This window comes from Schistocerca gregaria, chromosome 2, assembly GCF_023897955.1.
Source record: "Schistocerca gregaria isolate iqSchGreg1 chromosome 2, iqSchGreg1.2, whole genome shotgun sequence".
Lineage (NCBI taxonomy): Eukaryota > Metazoa > Arthropoda > Insecta > Orthoptera > Acrididae > Schistocerca > Schistocerca gregaria.
In genome coordinates, this window is record NC_064921.1 from 399,320,197 (window position 1) to 399,344,826 (window position 24,630).

Consider the following 24,630-nt stretch of genomic DNA (forward strand, 5'->3'; position numbering starts at 1 on the left):
TGTAGAGCTGGATTTTACATCAGAGGCATTGTGGGGAAGAAGAATAGTGTGATACAGTTGGACACAGGGGGGCATGTGTTGGTTGCCAGTGGAGATCTGGCGGAACATAAGCTGTGGAATGCACCAAGGTATACTCTACGTATAGTGAAGGATAGTGATGTCACACCATTGGGATTGGTGGACACAGATTTTTGCCGTGGTACAGTTCAGTTCAGACAATGTGTAGAGACTGTGCCACATTGAATGAAATCTTCACTCTGCAGTGAGTGTGCGCTGATATGAAACTTCCTGGCAGATTAAAACTGTGTGCTGGGCCGAGACTCGAACTCAGGACCTTTGCCTTTTGTGTGCAAGTGCTCTACCATCTGAACTACCCAAGCACAAAATAAGCCCTATCCTCACAGCTTTACTTTTGCTAGTACCTCGTTCCTACCTTCCAAACTTCAAAGAAGCTCCCCTGTGAACCTTGGAGAACTAGCACTCCTGGAAGAAAGTATATTGTGGAGACATGGATTCTACCACAGCCTGGGGGATGTTTCCAGAATGATATTTTCACTCTGCAGCAGAGGTCTCGAGTTTGAGTCTCGGTCCAGCACACAGTTTTAATCTGTCAGGAAGTTACACTGTACCACATGTGAGTAAGTGCTATGATATAATTCTAGGGTTCGATTTCTTGCATCGGAATTGTGCCCAAAATTGACCTTTCGCAACACATCGTGGAGTTTTGTTGAAAAATGTTAGAACTGGGAAAAACTACTGCCTGTGTGGCAATGTCATGAGGGAGTCTGTATAGTATAACAAACTGTTTAAACTGTTACTTAAGGTTACCAGGAAATTGCTTTCGGTTAATGTTAAATCTAATTTACAGCTAGGGGTTTTGTGTGTGGTAGAAATGCTGGAAGTATACTTAAGGGTACTAGAAAATAGCTTTGGGTTAATGTTAAATCTAATTTACAGCTAGAGGTTTTGTATGTGGTAGAAATGTTGGAAGTAAATAAAGTATTGCATCAGGCAGCTCCTTAGTGAAAAGAAGTATTGCACATGTACAAGAGGTTAATGGTAAAAGAATGGTACCTGTATCTGAAGATAATTTCAGCGCCAAGGATTTAAGGTTAAGAAGGAGGCTGTTGATCACTAATGCGGATATCCTGGAGGAGAAGAAATGGGACATGTAATACCAGCCACAGACAATGACCAAACAGCCAGAAACAGCATCTTCTTCATCATTGGGATATTATCAATTCAGATGAATACTTTTTGGATTGAAAAATGCAGCTGCAACATTTCAGAGATTGTTGGACAGAGTTCTTAAAGAGTTGAAACCATGTCAATGTATTGTGTATCTTGATCACATCAAAAAGAGTTTTGCATAACCTCGGTTCCAAGAGTTCTGGAACCAGTACAGAAAATTGGAGTAGAGATCAACATAAACATCATTTATGCCCTTTTTATTGCTCATGAAAACCACACGCTACATGTACCACCATACAGCGAGACCTTTAGAGGTGGTGATCCAGATTGGTGTACACATCAGTTATCTCTAATACCCAGTAGCATGTCCTCTTGCATTGATGCATGCCTGTATTCATTGTGGTATACTATCCACAAGTTCATCAAGGCACTCTTGGTCCAGATATCCCACTTTTCAATGACGATTCGGCGTTGATTCCCTCAGAGTGGTTGGTGGGTCATGCCATCCATAAACAGCCCTTTTCAATCTATCTCATGCATGTTTGATAGGGTTCATGTCTGGAGTACATGCTGGCCGCTCTAGTCAAGCGATGTTGTTATCCTGAAGGAAGTCTCCACAAGATGAGCACGATGGGGGCGTGAATTGTCATCCATGAAAACGAATGCCTCTCCAATATGCTGCACTATCGGTCGGAGGATGGCATTCACTTATCGTACAGCCATTACAGCCCCTTCCATGACAACCAGCGGCGTATGTCAGACCCACACAATGTCACCTGAAAACATTATGGAATCTCCACCTTGCTACACTTGCTGGTCAGTGTGTGTAAGGCATTCAGCCTGACCGGGTTGCGCCCAAACAAGCCTCCGACGATTGTCTGGTTGAAGGCATATTCAACACTCATTGGTGAAGAGAAGGAGATGCCAACGAAAACAATTTCCTAGTACCCTTAAGTATAGTTCCAATATTTCTACCACACACAAAACCCCTACTTGTAAATTAGATTTAACATTAACCCAAAGCAATTTCCTAGTAACCTTAAGTATATAGTTGTGTGAACTGAGTCTTAGTGTGAGTGTTCACAGTTTAAACAGTTTTTTATACTATATAGACTCATACAGACTCCTGTCGTGACATTGCCACACTTGCAGTAGTTTTGCCCAGATGTAACATTTTTCCATAAAACTCCACGATGTGTTGCCAGAGGTCAATTTTGGGCACAATGCTGATTCAAGAAATCAAACACTAGAATTATATCATAGCACTCACTAACATGTGGCACAGTGTAACTTCTCGACAGATTAAACCTGTGTGCTGGACCGAGACTTGAATTCAGGACCTTTGCCTTTTGTGGGCAAGTGCTCTACCATCTGAGCTATCCAAGCACAATTTACGCCCCATCCTCACAGCTTTACTTCTGCTAGTACCTCGTCTCCTACCTTCCTAATTTCATAGAAGCTCTCCTGCGAACCTTGCAGAAAGTTCTAGCACTCCTGAGAGAAAGGACATTGCAGAGACATGGCTTTTACCATAGCCTGGGGGATGTTTCCAGAATGAAATTTTCACTCTGCAGCACAGTGTGCACTCATATGAAACTTCCTGGCAGATTAAAATTGTGTACTGGACTGAGACTCAAGAACTCCACTGCAGAGTGAAAATTTCATTCTGGAAACATCCCCCAGGCTGTGGTAGAAGCTATGTCTCTGCAATATCTTTTCTTCCAGGAGTGCTAGCACTTTCTGCAAGGCTTGTAGGAGAGCTTCTGTGAAGTTTGGCAGGTAGGAGACAATGTACTGGCAGAAGTAAAGTTGTGAGGATGGGGCTTGTTTTGTGCTTGGGTAGCTCAAATGGTAGAGCACTTGCCCACAAAAGGCAAAGGTCCAGAGTTCGAGTCTCGGCCCAGCACACAGTTTTAATCTGCCAGGAAGTTTCATACCAGTGCACACTCTGCTTCAGAGTGAAAATTTCATTCAATGTGGCACAGTCTCTATACATTGTCTGAACTGAACTGTACCATGGCAAAAATCTGTGTCCACTGATCCCAATGGTGTGATATCACTATCCTTCACTGTACGCAAAGTATACCTTGGTGCATTCCATAGCTTATGTTCCATCAGATCTCCACTGGCGACTGACACATGTGCCCCTGTGTCCAACTATATCCTGCTATTGTTCTTCCCTGCAATGCCTCTGATGTACAATCCAGCTCTGCATATGACTTTGTAGCTTGTAATTTTACTGAGTTTGCCCATAAGTAGACCTTGGGTTTCCTTTGGTGTTTATTGTGTGCTTCATCCCCAGTTCCCTACCCTGAAACTACTGTTACCAAAATACTTACCTCTGCCTCTACTCCCACTCTTCTGCTGCTGATGACATTGTTGGGCCCATCTGTACCGCCCTGCATGCTGTCGTGGTTGCAAAGATGGACCTTGCCATGGACGTTGGGAGGAAGTAGCGCATAATGCAGCCTATTGTGTGCAGTTTGAGTCGTAACACAACGTCCTGTGGCTGCACGAATAGCTTTATTCAACATGGTGGCGTTGCTGTCACGGTGCCTCCAAGCCATAATCCGCAGGTAGTGGTCATCCACTGCAGTAGTAGCCCTTGGGCTGCATGTGTGAGGCATGTCATCCACAGTTCCCATCTTTCTGTATCTCCTCCTTGTCTGAACAACCTCGATTGGTCCATTCTGAGACACCTGGACACTTCCTTGTTGAGAGCCCTTCCTGACACAAAGTAACAATGCGGATGCAATCAAACTGTGGTACTGACTGTCTAGGCATGGTTGAACTACAGACAACACGAACCATGTACCTTCTTCCTGGAGGAATGGCTGGATCTGATCGGCTGTCGGACCCTCTCCATCTAATAGGCGCTGCTCATGCATAATTGTTTACATCGTTGGGTGGGTTTAGTGACATCTCTGAACAGTCAAAGAGACTGTGTCTGTGATAGATTATCCACAGTCAATGTCGTCAGGAGTTCTTGTTGTGGTTGAGGCTGAGGACTGTTAATTTAACAATGAGTACAGAGAAATGTAATTTTGTGTTAGAAGAGGCGGCATACCTTGGTCACATAATTAGTAAGGATGGCATTAGGACAGACCTGAGGTTAGTTAAAGCCATACATGAATTTTATTGACCCGAACTGATGAAAGAACTGTAATCATTTGTTGTAGTCACAATTTATCACAGAAAGTTTGTAAAAAGATATGTGGATATTGACAGACCTTTGATGCAATTGCTGAAGGAAGTTTCAAAATTCATTTCATCACAGAATTGTCTGCCTGCTTTCAACAAACTGAAAGAAGCTTTGTCACTGAGTCCTACCTTAGTGTTCAAAAATTTTAATAATAATTCATACAATGCATCCCTCATGTGTTAGCAGGTCATGAGGGATGTAGGTCTGCCAACAGGAGAGTAGTGGAGAGGTACTGGTGCAGGAATACAAACGCAGACATGGACTAATATGAGCAGAATTACATACAGTGCACACAGAAAGCTGATTTGTGTCAGGCAAGAGTGCCACTGCATAAGTTACCTGAAGCATTAGCGCCAGTTCATTTGCTTGGGATTGATGTCTTATGCCCACTGAATAGAACACCTGTGGGGAGTAAATAAGTACTCATGATTATAGACCATTTTTTGAAATACGTGGAAATGGTTGGAATGCCCAACCAACAGACAGTAACAGTGGTGCAGGCACTAGTAAACAATTGGATACTGAAGTTCAGCATACCTGAGATGATAGTGGTGGATCAGGAAACCAATTGCATTTCAGATTTGTTCCAGTAGTAGTGTAGGCTGTTGTGTGTAAAAAAATTAAGAATGAGTCCTTTTCATCCTTAAGCTAACAGAAAGAGGCCATAGAACTATAGAGAACATGTTGGGATATTATGTGGGTACATACCACACCAACTGGGATGTTTGTTTGAGGTATGTGAATTCAATGAACAACTTGAAGCAGCACATGAATACAGGATTGTCACCAAACGCGGTAGTATATGGTCATAAGATGCCACCACCATTTGACATGTTAAGTGCCAAGAAGGGTAAGATAGGAGAAACTGTTAAATAGTTCACAAGAAAGATAAGGGAAATATGGAACAGAGTGCACAAGGCTAAAACCAGGGCACTAGAAAAACAAGAAGAATCAGTGAGCTGTTCAGTAAGAATGTTGCAGTACAAGGCTGGCAAGTGAGTAACGTTAGTGACTTCTTATAATCCAAATGGAAATACAAAGAAATTTTTGCAAAATAGCCATGGTCATATCATGTTGTGGAAAGTATGTCACCAGTGAATGTTGAGATCTACCTGCTAATGAGGAAGACAATTGTACATGCACTATGTTTGAAATGGTTTTGTGAGAGTACAGAAGTAGGCCAGGAATTGTGGAGTTGGAACGGAAGAAAAATGTGAAGAAGGAGATCTGGAGGAGGGAGTGAGAAGTTTTAGATGATCAAATGAGAAGTAATCCACCTGGGTTAAGGCCTAGCAGATAACAGGACACATATTTTGTGTTTGTTCAGTATAAGTATAGCATAATGTATAGGATAGGCTGAATGAACTACAGCAGGCTATCAGGGGACTTCTAGGGGGAAGTAAGGGTAAAGTGTATCCTTGTTCTCCGAGTGGTGACGGCCCTTGGAGAACAGTGGTTGTTATTGAATGCAAAGGACAAGAGTGGGCATGAGGCAAGTAGGAGTTACAGAAGTCTTACAGGGGTGAAGTTACAGTTTGTCCACTCAGGGTATTGAGAGAGGGCCAGAACTCCAGAGCAGTGAAGACACTGCTGTGTCATGAAATGGAAAATGGCTGCAAGAAAGATGTGATTGGTCCTGAGTTGTACTTCCAGCAGGTTGAGGCCTATCGGTTGCACTGTACCTTCAAGAGAATGATAGTAGTAACCAGTTGCTACAAACAGGGGAAGCGCACTGCAGAAAAAAAGGCTAGAGCCAGACAAAAGCAGATTTCTAATAAATGAGTCATACTGCATGCTTTATGTCTTCTACCTGTCACAATGCCATGAGTAATCCATCTGAGCATTTTGCAGCATTGACTGTAATGGCCAGAGGAACCTATAGCAGTATTACCAGCTGAAAATCTACTACGTTGATCTGGACTTTAGAACCCAGGGTAATTCAGTCTGTACACAAACTGAGAGGGGAAAATCCTTGTGGAGATGCTGAGGCAGCATGTTGATGAGTACAGGAAAAACCACTATCAGAGAGAAACAATCTTGACCATTGTCCTAATAAGTACTGCAGTGCCACATGCTCTGTCAAGCACAGTCCTTGTTTACATTTACAAAAAGCAAAACACAAGAAGAAGTTTGGACCCAGCCACTTTTCAAAACACAGTGTATTCGATTCCCAGGGCCTAAAAGGTAGTAGAATCAACTATATCTGTAAGTTAAGTTAAGCTGAAAAGGAACTAGTGGAGCTTTGAATAAGTAGTGCATGAGGAAAGATAGCGGCATATGCAATCTTGAGTAAAGACTGGACTAAAGATGACTGAGCCAGCTGCCAGTGGATATATGTAATGTAGTAGACCTGAGGGACTGTGTCTTGTTAAAGATGAGTGCAAAGCAGCACACGGACCACACTGGGTCAGAAATACGCAAAAAAGGAAGTGATTTTCAGTAGCACCAGGTGCAGGCAAATATGGGTGTTATGTCTTACAAAATATGACACAGCCATTGCTACATTACATTATGAGGCAAGCCGGCCAGGAAAGGTATGGAAACAGTTGACATAACAGTAGTTATGTAGAACAGGATGGGAGTCTTTTCACACCAGCATCTGCCAAAATGTTTAGTACACATGTTGCAAAGGATAACAAAGACCAAGCAAGCACAGCTCGGTAACATATAAATACCTAGCTATTTTGCATTAAAGTCACTTCTGTTAGTATTGCAGCTTTATCACTATAGGACTTTGTGACTTGAGCACCATCCAGAATGCTGCTCGTGAAACATAGTTTAACTCTGCATCAGTGCAGTCCACCATGAAACCACAGGACCAGGAGCTACCACCACATCAGGCCAGCATCAGCTCTGGGAAGCAATTTGACAGAGGGGCAGCAGGTCACTGCCATTACTTCCCCTGCCTGCCACCTACTGCACAGTTCAGATTGCATGAGCCACGCCACAACACATGCGGCCACAACTAACCAAGACCATCCGAATCCTGAGTCATCACACTATCAGCACTGCGGGGTGACAATACACAGGAGGCTATTGGATGCCTCAGCCACGCTGCTTCCTGTATCAAGAAAGGCGTAGAGCCATAATAAAGCAATTTAGGATTTCAGGCTGTGTGACTGGTGCCGTAAGGCATCCTCCCTAAACCCAAATCGACCAGATATTACAAATCTTTTGAGACCGCAACTTTTATACAACAGAACTAAGGAGTTTATAGAAGATGTAGCAAAATTTCGTCAACTTCATCAGACTAGCCTCTCACCCCCTTAGCCGCATCTGAAATATACTACCATGTACCTCCATCTATGTGCCCCTTCGATGGAGTGTCTCTTATTACCTATGAGGCCTGACTGTCACACTAGACAACTACCCTCAGCAACCCTAATGCTGTCATTCCTGACTGTAGTATTCCATCTCTGTACTCATGCACTGCCAACAAGACATTGTAGCCACTACCCAGCTAGCAATATCTTGAAATGCCTCATACTGTCTTGCCAGCTTAATACACTGTTGCACCACCTAGTGTCGTCTCCAGGCCACCACATAACCAAGTCAGTCTACTGCTTGAACTGGCCACATATTTCCATTGTTATTAACTAAAATAAGTCAACTGAGATCTTGAAAGTAATTGTAATATTACTTCTAAAGACAATGAAATTACTAAACTTTGTGCCCTTACTCCTTTTCACTAACTGCAGACATTTTTAGTAAATAAATTACTCACCATTAGAAAATACCATTTCTTAGTAAACACCCCCTGTCCAAGGGAGCACTTTTCTTTAGTTAAAAATAGAAGTCATTTAAATAATTCAATCACTGCATTTGAACTCTTGTAATCAGTTAAACTGCTCCTACAGAAGGGGGAGGGAATGTGCATAGTGGGCCAACAGATTAAATGGGAACTTTAATTTTCAAACAAAATTTTTACTTTTTCAATTTTTGTTCTCTGCAAGGAGTACTTGCATTTTACTTAAGAGTCATAACCATGCTTGGCTGGTACTGTACTAGATACCATATGGCTCCAGAGTACCCTCAAGTAACCAAATGCTACCATTGGGGCCATAGGATGGATTGGCAAGAGTGAGCTGGGACAGACCTCAATGTCTCTTAGCTGCCAGCCCTCAACCCATTCAGGCATGCCTTCCCATCCCTCTCTTCCACAACATCTCCCTGAGTCTGTTGGTGGCCTCTCTGGCACCATAGTTTGTTTCCTCTAGTGGTAGATTTTCTGAATAAACCTGGCACAGCAGCCAGTTTCTAAAAGTGCATTACTGTTCTCATTCAGAAATTTTGTGCACTGCCAGATTCCTACTTCCTGCAGTAGCCTTACACTCATCCAGTCCTGGATACACTACTACCATTAATTTAACAAATTAGTGTGAGAGGTAAATCTAAAATAGGTATATAAAAACCACGCTGAGCTAAATGTTAATTGTTCCCAATAGCAATAATCATAACATGTAACACTGCCTCTGACTTTGATAATGGCTTCAATTCTGTGAGGATGACAGTACAATATTTTCTTCAGTTATGACAAATCTGACTAAAACCACACTTTGGTAATTGGATGCCATGCAGCTAGTAAACATACTGTTACATTCACCTACTGTTCCAAATAGTTCCAGATGTTTTCTATGGGTTTACTATCAAGTTATTTAGCGAGTCAGTTGAGATGTGATAGTGCCAGAGTGTTTGTTGAACTATGAAAGTAAGTATGCAGTCCTGATAACATGCTTGTTTTTTCTTGGAAGATAGGAATGTCCATAGGATACTCATCGTGGGCTACACTTGATCACCAAGAATGATGAAAAAAATATTCTGGCTCGTGCTGTTGGCCACCTGAATGAGTGGGTTCGAGTGCTGTTATGAAGAACATACCAAAAACATCTCAGGACCTTACCTGGGTTGAATTATGCTCTAGATACACTGCAGATTAAACATTTTGTTTGGTCATTGGCATACTCAGTATTTTGCATCATTTGAAAATGAGGAAACTCATAATTTATCAGACCACACTACATGGGTCCATTCAGCATTTGTCTAGTTTCTATGTTCTTTGTGCTCTAAAAACATGCAGCTTTATGTACCACAGTCACAAGTGGTCTTTTGCCAGATATCTGGCACCACATGTCCACTGAATGCAGTTCCCTTTACAATGTACACTCAGAAAGTGGTTGAAATACATCAACATTCACTAACAGCAGAAACACCTGTCCGGTTTGAAACCAACATCACTGATACAGCATGGCACTTGTCTCCAGTTGGATATGATCATTTTACAGTTATTCTTCTTATGCCATGTTACATCACTGTGAATGGTACATCATTCCTTGTAGATATGTCGAACAGTCTGCATTAACACACCACACTCAAATATTATGGTATCAGAGATAGCTGTAGCTTAAAGCAATAAACACTTTACAGTTAGAGTATTTATTGGCCATCAAACACAAATACAACTTAAATCATGGTTCCTTGTATCTGGGAAAAATTAAAATCAGCAAGAAAATAAATTAAGTGGAAGGAATGGACACTTGAAATTCCTGACATTCAGCATCTACACAGGATGGAATTAGTGACACTTGATAGTAATGAAAGCAAGTACAAAGTGTACAATATGACACCAAGTGCAGCAGCACAGATATACAGCACAAATGTTTCAAAATTTATCACCTACAGTTGAGTACTGCTGACAGAGTCAAAGTCCCCCCTAGTAGTACAGTAAAACATTATGACAATTTCAGCAGAGTCCAGTGAAGCACAGAGATATAGCACTCAGAGCCCAACAGGAGTGATGGTAAAAAAGAAAGCTGCTTATTGTAGTAGGCAATGATCTAATTGAGAAAGCTGCCCTAAAAGAACTTCTGCCTACTCTTTGAATGCCTACCCAGTGACGTAAAGAATTTAGTGGGTACTGGAATTAACTTCAAATACAGTCTGCAATCATAAATGTTTGACAACTCTTTCTACTCCACAGCAAAATTTCTGAATGTGTACAGTAGCATGCAGTATGTTGTGTGTGTGTGTGTGTGCGTGTGTGTGCACATGCATGTGTGCTTGTGTGGAATGTGTCGTAAGCAAGGGGGTAATGTTTCCAGGTAGGAGGTGAGGTACTGGCAGAAGGAAAGCTGTGAGGATGGGGCGTGAGTCGTGCTTGGGTAGCTCAGTTGGTAGAGCACTTGCCCGCAAAAGGCAAAGGTCCCAAGTTTGAGTCTCGGTCCGGCACATAGTTTTAATCTGCCAGGAAGTTTCAAGGGGGTAATGTGTTGAAGAGAGAAGGGGCTTGGGAGCAGAGAGAGAGAGAGAGAGAGAGAGAGAGAGAGAGAGAGAGAGAGAGAGAGAGTGAACACAATGAGGTATAAATCACTATATGCAAGTATGTTTGTTTTTATTTATTTATTTTTTTTTTAATCTTAAAAATCAGAAATCATGTAAATGTGCAGCATTCTGCCACATTTCTCACTGAAAAAGTATTCTGAGATAATAAAACAGACTAATTTCAAATCGTAGCAATAGGTCACAACAGATCCATGGATCATGTAAATAACTAACTAACCAATAAATCAGGGAACTTTGTCCATGGGATGGTTATAGGTACACCACAACTGCCACCTCTTTACACCGACCTACCTTATTGCATTAATTCCATACAGCCAGCTGGCACATGTAAGGGGTGTTCCAATTAAAAAATATGGAACAACTCTGTGGACATAACTGAAGTCCTTATTCAAAAGTAACCATCAGAGGTCTCAGCACAATTACCCTACTGTTTCATGAGCCAAAGGATCTCCTATTCCCAGAATTGCTGTGGCTGTGACAGGGGTCAGTCCGCTGTGTCCTTCAGTTCATTGTGCAAGTTTAAGTGCTTAACTCTGATATGTTTTTTAGCAGACCAGATATGTGGAAGTCACAGGATGACAGGTCCGAGCTGTAGAGTGGACGCTCAAGCTGTTCCCATTACAACTTGGCCATTACACTTTGTGTGACCTGGGAGACATGTGGGTACACATTATCATGACGCACAATCACTCCCTCTGTGAGCAGTCCAGGCCATTTGTTCTTCATGGACTTTCATAGAATATGGAGTGTTTCACAGTACACTTCACTGTTACAGTTTTTTATGCTCAATGAGTTTGATGAGTAAAGGGAAGCAGTTCAATTCAGATGAAGGGAGGAAGATTAGATTTAAAGTCATGTTGACATAGAGGTAATTAGAGACAAAGCACAAGCTCAGATTGTGTCAAGGATCGGTACGAAATTGGCATTGCTCTTTCAGAGGAACCATCCTAGCATTTGCCTGGAGCGATTTAGGGAAATCATGGAAAACCTAAATCTGGATGGTCAAACATGGGGTTGAACCACTGTCCTCACAAATGTGAATCCAGAATACTGATCACTGTGCCACTTTGCTCATTAGATGATGAAATGCAGCAAACAGTGGAGGACTGGCTCCTGTCACAGCCACAGGAATTCTGGAAATAGGGAAACCTTCGGCCTGTGAAACAGTGGAAAAGTTTTTCTCAAATCCCTGATGATTACTTTTGAATAAAGACTTCAATTATAGCCGCAGTGTTGTTTTGTACCTTTTCATTTGAACACCTCTCATTTGTATCACTTACTGTCTTGAATTACATCAGCCATCTACAGGGCACCAAAGTGACAAGTGTGCTCATTTAAGTGGATCATTAATATTTTGTACAGTGAGGTTCTATACACTCACACTAGTCACTTAATAAACACTAAAATTACAAATTAGTACCATATTTTACCTTTCGGCAAGTAGCAGCATAGACACTGTCCCCTCTCGTAGATCAAAAATGGCTGGCGTATTCCAGTTCTTTGTACTGTAAATATGGCACTGTGTGGGTGTGATCACTACCAAATGGTTATATCCAAAAGATAATCTGATCACTCGATCTGGAAATTCAAGTTTTTCCCAAGTATCATCACTCACATTATGAACTGAAATTGATTTACGATCAGTGACTGTTGCTTCATAATTCTTCCATTCCATCCTCCTTTAAGGGAAAAAAGGAAGGTGTATAAATAAAGAAACAAGATTAAAATGAGTGTTTTTAAACAGCTTTTGCACAAAAATAATTTACTCAGTACATACCTCTCAACAGTGTGAGCAAATATTACATGCCCGTTTCCACAGGCACCTGCAATGTGGGTTCCATCACTTGACCAAGATATATTAAATAGGCTTCCAGTTCTGACTTTCTCCAAAGAATAGGACCACTACAATAAAGCAGATAATAACATAAATACAGTTTTTATAGAGTAAAAATAGTCAGTAGGGAAGTAAAAATTAAAAACAACCTTACAATCCACCATCTATCTCTAGCATGTCGTCATCTTTTGCTGGATACACACAAATGAAGTAATAGTTCCTCTCAGCCCAGTAACAGAAAACACATGACTTGCTTCCATTACACAAACTTGTATAAATATTCTAATTACTGACAAACAATGGAAAGTCCAATATGTAATGATAATATTCTAACAGTAATAAACTGAAACTGACCACAAGAGGAGGTGCAGGTCACAGACAGGCACAGTGAAAAGGCTGGTAAATATTTAAGCTTTCAGGCACAAAAGTCCTTCTTCAGAAAGAGAAACACACACACACACACACACACAATAAGACCAACTCACACAGACATGGCCACCATCTCCTGCCTGACCCATTCAGATCATCAGATCACAGCGGATGGAGATAGGGGTCATGGGTCTGTTAGTTGTGCTTCTGTGAATGTTTGTGTGTTGTCTACTACCAGAGAATTACTTTTTTGTCCAAAAGCTTAAATGTTTATGAGTATCTCCAGTATATGGGTAATACTAAAAGTAATTATTTGTTCATATTGATTATGACTGAACAATAACTTCGCCGAAGATGATAATCTTGTTCCAGCTCTTTAAGTAATTTGTATTCATACTATCTGTTGTACATTTATATCGTAAACGAGGAAAAATAAATAAAACTGGAAGAAATTAGAATTACATATTTTTGTAGAACAAACATTAATACACTAACGTTGCTGTGGCAAGTGAAACTGAAGACAACTAACTTATTTGCCTGTGGTTTTCCTCTCTTTTTTTGCGCAAAAGGTTTCTTTCTGGTTGATACTACATTTTTCCCGCACCACTAGGAGATAACAGGCAATTATTACAAAAGATGCAGTTGTGCTTTTCTCCAATAGTTGTTGTCCCCCCCCCCCCCTCTTACCTTTATCCACTGTCCTGGAAGCAGCAGAGGAAATTGGTTGCAAAGATTGTTTTGAAGGAGACGATGGGCTTCTATAGAGATATGATTGCAACAAAATCAGTCACAAGCATATAAATCCATTTACAGTGAGTAAGATCCAACAGATAATCAAAACATTAAAAATCAAAAAGTCTTCTGTATTTTACCCTATTGCTAGAAATACACTAAAAAATTATCACAAAGTTAAATGTGCAATTTTTCATATAACATAAAACACTGGAAAAGTGATGTATAATTCTACATCCACAGTTCTGACTAATGATGTTCATAAACAAATAAAATTGATACAACAATTTAGCAAATAGAATAGCACAACTGTTGGGCAAGTTTATTATGTATTTTGCATGTGGTGAGTCAGTTCAAGAGACAATGCATGTCTTCATGATTGGACAATGGCCACATTACCTTCATAAGAGAAGGTCTTTGTGAGGCATTTGTGCATGCTCCATGGGTCAACGCCGCAGGTCAAAGAAGCATATTAGTCCTGGAGCAAGAGCCACAATTGATAATGTCGATAGAAATGGAAAAAAATAAATGAACAATTTAAATGTATTCATTCCCTGACCATGCTTACAACTATCATCACAACAAAAAGATTGTCACACTATAAGCTTTAAACTGCAGCCTCTGCCAGCTGAATCCACACAGCGAGCAACAGCAGCAGTGCATGATGGAAGTGGCAACTGGCTGGGGATAAGGAGGAGGTGGGACAGTGAGGGGGAGGGGTGGCAGGATAGTGCTGGGAGACAGTGAAGTGCTGCTGGGAAGTGCTCAAAAATGAGGTGAAGAGAGGGTAGGGCAGCCAGGTGCAATCGATAGGTTAGACAGAGGTGGGGAGAGAGGGTGGGGGGAGGGGGTAGCAGAAAAGGAGAGAAGTCTGTGTTTGATGGTGGAATGATGGCTGTATAGTGCTGGAATGGGAACAGGGAAGGAGTTAGGTGGGTGAGGACAGTGGCTAATGAAGGTTGAGGCTAACAGGGTTATCGTAACGTAGGATATATTGAAGGGAAAGCTGGTATTAGTAGCAAGGATCCAGATGGCACACGCTATGAAACACTCACTGAAGCGAAGAATGTCATGTTGGGTGGCGTGCCCAGCAATAGGGTGCTCCAGTTGTTTTTTGGCCACAGTTTGTCAGTGGCCATTCATGCAGACAGACAGCTCACTGGTTGTCATGCCCATGTAGAATGCAGCACAGTGGTTGTAGCTTAGCTTGTAGATCCCCTGATTGGTCTCATAGGTAGCCCTGCCTTTGACAGGTTAGCTGATGTTTGTGACTGGACTGGACCAGGTGGTGGTGGGAGGATGTATGGGACAGGTCTTGCATCTAGGTCTATTACAGTGATATGAAACATGAGGTAAGGGGTTGGGAGCAGGGGCCTTGTAGTGATGAACAAATAAATTGTGTAGCTTCAGTGGATGGTGGATTACCACTGTGGGAGGGTTGGGAAGGATATTGGGCAGGTCATTTCTCATTTCAGGGCACGATGACAGGTAGTCAAAAACATGGCAGGGAACATAGTTCAGTTGCTCCAGTCCTGTGTGGTACTGAGTTATGAGGGAATGCTCCTCTGTGGCTGAATGGTGAGACTTTGGGAGATTATGGGACACTGGAATGATACAGCATGGGAGATTTGCTTTTGTATGAAGTTAGGAGGATAACTACGGTCTGTAAAGGCCTTAGTGAGACCCTCAGTTTGTTTCAAGAGGGACCACTTGTCACTACAGAGGCGACGACCATGGGTGGCTAGACAGTATAGAAGGGACTTCTTGGTATGGAATGGGTGGCAGCTGTCAAAGTGGAGGCATTGCTTGTGGTTAGTAGGTTTGATATGGACAGAGGTACTGATGTAGGCACCTATGAGGTGGAGGTCAATCTAGGAATGTGTGTGTGTGGGTTGAGTACAACCAGCTGAAGCAAATGAGAGAGAAGTTGTTCAGGTTCTGGAGGTATACGGATTGGGTGTCCTCACCTTTGATCCCGACAGCAAAGATGTCATCAATGAATCTGAACCAGGCGAGTGGTTTAGCATTCTGTGGATAGGAAGGATCCCTCTAGATGACCCATGAATTGGTTGGCACAGCATGGTGCCATGTGGGTGCCCATAGCTGTACCCCAGATTTGTTTAAAGGTAATGCCTTCAAAGGAGAAGTAATTGTGGGTGAGGATATAGTTGGTCATGGATGTTAGTGTAAAGGGGATGGTGGCATCAACAGTGACGAGCAGGGCACAGAGTGTGGAGTGTCAGTGGATGAAATGGTTGGTATCTTTTATATAGGACGGTAGGTTCTGGGTAATAGGCTGAAGCTGTCGGTCTACAAGAGCAGAGATTCTCGCAGTAGTGACACAGTAACTGGCCTCAGTGGGGCATCCTGGATGATTGGGTTTATGGACTTTAACAAGCATGCAGAAGGTAGGTGTACGTAGGGGTGAGCAGAGAGATGGACTCCTGGGAGAGGTTCTGGGATGGGCCTAAGGATTTGAGGAGGGACTGGAAATCCTGCTGATTTCTGGAATGGGGTCTTTTTGTTGTGCCTATCTGTCACTCAGCAACTCCGCTATATGGTGAGTGGCAGCTTTCCTTTTCATAATATTGTTACATTCCATCCCAGATTTTCCACTGTTTGACTTACGGTCTTATGTCAGATATGGAGAGAAAATTATATGTGATATTCTTACATTAATAAAGTCTTGCATAGACGAATTTACTGTACTGTTATCAAAGAACATACAGAGGATGTCTTTGAAGAAACTCTTCATATTTATTTCCAAGGATTTCATGTTATGTTAAAGCATCTCACTTCCAGCAATATTCCATACTGGAGAAGAGAAGAAGTCCAAGAGATTTGCAGTCTAAGTCAAGAACACCATTGAACTAAATATTATTCATTAACCCTTTCAGTCCTGGTGGTCACAACTGTGCACATAAAGTTTGTTCACTAATATTTCGCTGTCAATAAATGTCAGGTGCATCAAAACTCACTGTACACATTTGTGTAGGTTTATTTTAGCCATGCTCCAGCAGTTGCTGCTCTCTTGTGAGCAATCAGTGAACTACATGTTAAAATATACTCTCTGGTGTTGTCTCTCTGTGGGAAGCCATTACTCGTTGACTTTATTGCTGTAATAGTCACATTGTGGGTTTTGTTAATGAATTTTTTGTGTGGTTTCCATCTTTTGGAAACACTAGACTTTCTATCGGTGGAATTTTCAGCAATTTCATTCAGTTCATATTTGTGTTATGTATCAGGTAAATTTAATGTACACATTTGTGTACAACAGGTCCTTAATGGTGTAAAATAGGAAACATAACCTAAAATTTGCCTAGATGTATTTGCCTGGTAACGGTAGTTATGTGTGGTATTTTTTTCAGTAATTTCAGTAGCAGCAGCAAGGAGGAGAGTAACTGACCAGTACACATGATTTTATTTTATATTTCTGGCTTTTGACTTACAGATATGGATAAGGAATGTCTTTCTGTGGAGAAAGATTGGGACTCGATTATGGACATAATTGAATATGGTGACGTTTCTGACATTAGTTTGAGTGGAGATGAGGATGGCAGTGTAGCACTTATTGAAAGGCAAGCTTCACAAATAGTGAAACGTGTTAGAGCAGATAAAGTGGGCGTGAATGATGTGTGTAGAAACACCATATCTGAAAATGAAGATGACGGAGACGTGGTAGATGCTGAAATGAACTTTTTATGCAATGAAAACAATCCACAATTGAATAACCTGTGTGACAACATAATGGTGACACCTAAAGAATCCATAAAACGTGAAACGTCCCCTTGGAAAAATTGTACAAGACTGTGCTTAAACTGACACACAATATTTTTAGCGCAATGCAATCTGACTTCCAATAATCCCTACAAAAGAATGGCCCTGACTAACATTAACCTATACCTTTCACAAATCACTTACCTCACAAAAATCTTTGTTACTCAAGCTACTGCAATACAGCGAGCGCCACTACTGCCAGCTAAATAAAAGATTCGAACTACTGAAGGCACTAACTAATGATAGGCATAGTTAGCAAATGAAAGATTTTGATAGAGAACAAACAATGTATTTACCCTACTAGTGTTCAAAAGTCATAATGTATATAGCAGTTCATGACATCCAGTCTTACAAATTTCAAAACTCCGCCATCTCTCTCCCCACATCCACCACTGCTGGCGGCTCACCTCCAACTGCGCAACGCTACGCGCTGTTCACATCCATCTGCCCAACACTACAATGGCAGACAACAATGCAAACCAGCCACAGACTGCACACAGCACAGCCAGTGATTTTTCATACAGAGCGCTATGTGGCGTTACCAATAAGAAAACCTAAACAGCCCACTTACAAACGGAAACGCAAGCCTCTAAGTACCTTGGCAGAAACATACAAAGCTCCAAATTTTGAAGTATCTGTCTTGTGTTCTCCAATACAATACTTCATAAGATATATACCAGATGATTTGTTCACTAGCATGACAGCACATACTAATATTTATGCATTACAACAAGGCAAATCCTCATTCAAGCAGACAACAACTCAAGAACTAGAGGTGCTGATTGGCGGTTTGAAATTTCCCAGATTACGAATGTATTGGGATACAAGCGTGAAGGTAAATGTGTTTTGGGAACACATGTCACGAGACACATTTTTAGAATTACAAACAAATTTACACTTGGTGAAAAATCTGGAGAAACCACCTGAAAAGAAAGATAAATTTTACAAAGTCAGGCCAGTTTACACAGCCATTCGAAAACACTGCAGTGAACTTCCTATAGAAGTGAATTTTTTTGTGGACGAAGGAATTATTCCTTTCACTGGGAAGTTTTCTGCAAAGCAGTATGTCATGGGGAAACCAAGTCCATGGGGAATCAAAGTCTTCATGTTGTGTGGAAAGAGTGGAATAGTGCATGATTTCCTTTTGTGTCAAGGTGCTACAACTGAACTAAATACCACATACTGTAAAAAAATTGGATTAGGTCCTGCTGTTGTTTTAGGATTTTCTATTCCACTCTCAAAAGGTAAAGGTCATAAATTATACTTTGTCAAAACAGAACTGTCTGTCAAAACAGATTTGGAAAGAACTTGCCTATTTCAGATGACAAAACAACAATGAAACAAACTAGAGGTTACTGTGAAGAAATCATTAGTGCTGATGACAATACCATGTGTAAGTGGTTAGACAATAGGCCAGTTGTATTGTGTTCTAACTTTGTTGGTAAAGGCTCAGTGGATGAAGTCGAGTGTTGGGACAAAAAGCACCATAAATATGTGAAAGTAGAAAGACCTGAAATAGTGAGAAGATATAATCATGCAATGGGTAGTGTGGATCTATTTGATCAATTGATAAGCTACTACAGAGTTTTCATCAGATCTCGAAAATAGCCTTTGCGTATGATTTTTCACGCTGTTGACTTTGCCATCGTGCTAAGTTGGTTGGAATACGGATGAGATGCAGACAACCTGTCTATCCCAAAGAAGAAGCAAATGGACCTTCTTTCCTTTCATGTCAGGGTAGCAGATGGATTGATACTGTGCCAAAAGAAAGTGACTGGAAAGAAGAGGGGGCGTCCACATGATGAAGGACTGGCTTTAGACATGAGAGTCATACCAAGAAAAAGAGGAGAATTACGACCAGCTACAGAGATACAGTTTGATTCCATTGACCATTTGCCTTTGCATGGTGTAGGAGCTCCAAGTCGCTGCAAATTTCCAAAATATACAGGGCACTCAAGAATTCAGTGCAGAAAATGTAAAGTACATTTGTGTCTCCAAAAGGACAGAAATTGTTTTTTGCAGTTTCATACTAAACCTTAAAACCAGGTGTTGACAATTGTTGTTTAAACAAGAATGTAATATGGAATTATTTTTATTAATTCCTCTGTTTTAAAGTGAAATAAAGAGTGGCATAATTGATCTGTACTGTTAACCTACTTAATGTAAGACATGAAACTCGAAACCTGATGAACACATTTGTGTACATTAAATATCTAGAAAAGTAGAGATGATACGAAATTTTTATCTTAGAAAAATGTTGTCAGGAGACTCTCCGGAATGTAAAAATGATGTCAGACATTTTTTTTTACAAGTAAATAAAAAGTCAGGTCTGAAAGGCTTAACTGAAGATCAGTTGCATACAAACCTATGAAAGTCAATATACTCAGTGAATGGAACAACAAATTCTGACACCCTGATGACAAGACCCAGAACAATTAATGTTGGAATTGTATCAGATTGCTGGAGAATGTCAATAATAACTAGACACTAGGAAGTATTCAAGAACAATTTGGAATTTTAAGTGAAGATCAACAGGGCAGTTATCACTGTTGTCATCAACACCTGAGTAAACAATAGACTGTTGAGGAGAAGTGAGTAGCTAAATATACATATGGAAAGGCAAGCATTTAAGAAGGAATAATTCTGTTGATAAGTAATGAAAGTATCAGCAAAAGTTGTGTTGCAGAAGATTATTTGAAGTCCATGAGTTGGGAAATTGATGAGCAATACCACAAATTGTGACAACTGTGTTCATCGGGTCCCCAGCAATGATGCAGCAGCTAGAGGTATCAATGGCAATCTACAACAATATGGTCACATCGAGTGCAACGACCCAACTAGTCATCGCCTCTTTGGAGTGGCAAGCTACTCAACTAAATTCATTGAGCTGTACTGAAGCCAAATTAACTTTTTTTTTAAATACTTGTGGGTGTTTGGTGTAGTCGAATTTGATTGTGTGCTGCTAAGGTTTCTTAAGAGGTTACTGACACTTACACTGTTCTTGGTGGCCGAAAAGTAATTGTAAACATATTGTTGCTTTAACTGTCTGCCTGTACTGAACAGAATGATGGAGGAAATGCTCAAGGCTGTGTATGAGTTAAACATTAGAACAGGACAGTTAGTCAATACAATGCTGACTTATAGCCCCATGGTGATAAACTGAATGAAAAGCTAGATACAACTAATGATCAAAGAGATATTACTATTTCTGGTTTAAAAGCAGAGTTAAAAACAGCCTTAAAGTCTCATGGTGATGACTTAAAGTTTTTGCTGGTATAACAAATGAATTAAATGCAAAAATAGAGGCTCAGGATTGCTAAAGTTGAACAAGGTATTTCTGAAACAAATGTCAGGCTAGATTTGACTACCACTCAGATGGGTCAATCCTTTAATGACTCCTGTCAGAAAAAATTTGGAATAAATAAAACGTTATCTGGATCCACTAGCTTCAATATATAACGTGAGTTACATTCTGATGTACTTGGACAGTTTGATTTAGTTATCAATCTGATATATGGATATGCTATCAAACTAAATACAGATCCCCAACAAATTTCACACAATAGTGTCCCACTCAAGATTCAGAACAAGGTACAGATTCAGATGAATTAGTAACTTCATATTCTACTTTAAGGACATTGGAGGAATGAGTGGACAGTTTAATTGAACAAAAGGTCCAACAAATATTGCATTATATGCTGACATGCCTCTTCTGTGAAGTTTGTAGGTGAACAATATATTTGGGAGACATTATTTAAATTCAGAGCTAATAACAACAAACTTGATGGTCAATCTGTATTTGATATTGTTCCATCTGAGATGTGTGATTTTTGTACAGAATTTTGATTGGTGAGGCGGTTAACAAAGAAAATCAAAGAGTGAGATACAGGTGTACCTTTAAGTGTATACTGAACAGTGATGAATTTCAACATTTATAAAAAATTAAAAGAAAAATAAGATCTGAGGCAGAAGGTCGGCCTCATGCCTTTATTCAAAATATTGAGCTACATGGGGTATAAAGAGAAAGTTATTGGAATACACTTTTTGGTGTCAGTGATGTAGATTGGTAATAACTAAACGCTATGTTTCCTCAGGGATTTACATTCTCTGTGATGCCTACAAGGACCCAAGTTCATCATTATATTTCTTCATATTTTTTTTTCAGTAGACTGATCCTCTACACCCCCCCCCCCCCCCCCCCCTCCCAGCACCTACTATCCTTAGAATTTATATTGTCAAATTTTTGAGTTCCCTACTCTGAGGTGAAAGTGCAGGTAGAGAAGGGGTGTGTATAATGATACACACAATGTGCACATGGGGAGATATATAGGAACCGTCAAACGGGATGATTTCAGATGGTTTTGTCATTATTTTTATTGTAACTTCTTTATATATTGTTAGATTAAATTAATTGTTATGGAAGTGGTAGGGTATATGTGTAACGAATAAAATATCCCAGAACCAGAAAGTGTATATGTAGGTATATTTATCTGAGGCAGTTAAATAAAGTGCCCGATGTCACCCCATGGATTGGGGTTATTGCGGACACATGTGTTTTGTAAATCTCTGTTCAAAGTTACAGTACATTCAGACAGTTACTGCCTTTTTTATAAATTCTACATGCTTTTTATTTGATTTCGGTGACATTTTATACATTTTAAGGTAGCCCTTTCTTACGAATAAGTGATATTGAATGATATAATGAATTTTATATATTACAGATAAGTTTTTATTTTGCAAGAATTTAAATAAAAAATTTTTACAGTTCTTAACTGAAATATTAGAAACGGACAGAAACAAACAAAGTAATTTAAATAAAAGGTCAAAATAATTTTTCTCACTCATCATTCTAAATTAAGTTGCAAACACTTTAAATAAATGATTGTCTTTGAGTCTAAAGCACATCTTATCAAAATATGAGCATTCCTCTCTTCTCAACTGGTGTGGGAAGTATTCTTGAAATTTGCAATTTTTGTATTGTGTCTTCATCGGGAACATTAGGAAACACAAATATGTTTTTCCTGTTCTCTTGTGGGTGCAAGAATTTCACACTTACGTCCATAGCACCAACATTTGTGGCCACTCCAACATACTGCCTTGTTTGCTCCTTGTTTCCACGTTTATATTTGTACTCTGCAACAAAAAAAGTCTCTTCTTTCAGCAGTTCAACTTCATTGGATGATGTGTCATTTCCACCTTCACTACTGCTAGAAGCACTGTCACTTGTTTCAGCACTGTTTTCGTTTCCTTGAAAATCTCGGCCAGTGATTGGTTTTCCAGGCTGAACATCTAGTTTGCAGTGGTGGCTGGAGCTACAAAGCTTATTTGGAGGATAACAAATTTCTTTGAGCATTTTTTCAAAAGTGGAAGACCATGTGTCTGCATTGCTTTGCTGGTCTCCTCATTATCAGGCAATTTTTGTAAGACATGATCTCGATCAAAAGGGATTAGGCCCATGGCGCGAAATCTAGCCTTTATGTTTTAGTCAGTGTGTGCTCCAAAAGAGATGGGAAGGCATCCTTGGAAATGGTCCCACGAGTGTGTTTCTTCCAATCAGTTAATACAGCTTGCCACGCTGCTTTCATTGGCCTGAAGAAGCTTACATCGAGCGGTTGGAGGAGGTGCGTGCTATTGGGGGGAAGGAGAATGAATGAAGTATTGTTCCACTCACACTCTTCAATAACATGCAAAGCCATGTGACTGGATAAGTTGTCTCCAATCATGACTGTTGACCAGTTTTGCCTCTTCAAATAGGGCAAAGCAATTGTAAAGAACCCTAATGCTGAATTATGCCACTAAATAAATATGATGATATTATATATCCACCATTTTATACTCCTAATGTTAGGTAAGTAAGTACCATTGAGAGGTATGATATTACTCACCGTGAGCCCACATGGTTATGGAACACTATCCAGATGAGCCTGAGTTAATTAATGATGGTATTCGAATACACAACTACAATTTAAGAACCATCTATTAAATATTTATACTACTGATGCACAATTCTATGCCTTTCATTATTCTTGGTTGTAGTATTAAGGAATATTATGTTTTTGGTTTATCTCTCAAATAATTTTAATGCAAACTGAAGATTAAAAACACAGATGTAACAATCTGAGCAAAATCTCATAGCAGGCAACTGCATTTATACACTTATTTCCTTATAAAATAATATGTAAACACTTCAATTAATTACAAAATGAATTTAATTTTATTGATGTAACTTTCACAAATGTTTCATCAAATAATGAGAATTATATTAATACTAGAATGAATTTTCACTCTACAGCTGCATGTATGCTGATATAAGACTTCCTGATAGATTAAAACTGTGTGTCAGGCCAGAACTCAAACCCTGCATCTTTGCCTTTTGCAAGCAATTGCTCTACCTACCTGCTGAGCTATCCAAGCAAGGACTCACAATTCGTCCACACAGATTTACTACCATCAGTACCTTCATCACAGATGTTCTCCTGCATACCTTGCAGAACTAGCTCTCCTGGAAGAAGGGATACCGCAGAGACATGGCTTAGCCACAGTCTGGGGGCATAATGAATTTTCACTCTGCTGCCGAGTGTACATTGATATGAAACTTCATGGCAGATTAAAACTGTTTGCTGGATCAAGACTTGAACCTGGGACCTTCAAATTTTGCAGGCAAACATTTGGTGGAACACTTGCCAGTAAAAGGCAAAGGTACTGGGTATGAGCCCTAGTGTGGCACACAGTTTCAATATGCTAGGAAATTTTATATCAATACTGTTGCAAGGTCCTACCTGAATATTTGGAAAAGAAATGTGAACCGGTAAAAGTAGTTTTTAACTCTCAGTTAATGAGCACTTAATTGACATTGGTCTGAAATGGATCTGTACCTACAGATTGGAAAATTGCGCAGGTCGCACCAGTGTTCAAGAAGGGTAGTAGGAGTAATCCATTTAACTACAGACCTTTATCATTGACGTCGGTTTGCAGTAGGGTTTTGGAGCATATACTGTATTCAAACATTATGAATCACCTCGAAGGGAACGATCTATTGACACGTAATCAGCATGGCTTCAGAAAACATCGCTCTTGTGCAACGCAGCTAGCTCTTTATTTGCACGAAGTAATGGCCGCTATTGACAGGGGATCTCAAGTTGATTCCGTATTTCTAGATTTCCGGAAAGCTTTTGACACCGTTCCT

General features: G+C 40.3%; 1 protein-coding gene across 2 annotated transcripts in view; it reads right to left on the reverse strand.

Annotated features, from left to right (window-relative positions):
* LOC126322385 (intraflagellar transport protein 80 homolog) overlaps nucleotides 1-24,630 on the reverse strand; it is a 421,167-nt gene that overhangs the window by 238,643 nt on the left and 157,894 nt on the right. For both annotated transcript variants that reach the window (XR_007558988.1, XM_049994301.1), the window contains exons 7-8: nucleotides 12,510-12,634; nucleotides 12,163-12,411 (exon numbers count right to left, since the gene is read on the reverse strand). Coding sequence is in view for 1 of the 2 variants with exons in the window: in XM_049994301.1 (XP_049850258.1) it covers nucleotides 12,163-12,411; nucleotides 12,510-12,634 (374 nt within the window). In the remaining variant the exon portion in view is untranslated. The remainder of the gene's footprint in view (nucleotides 1-12,162; nucleotides 12,412-12,509; nucleotides 12,635-24,630) is intronic.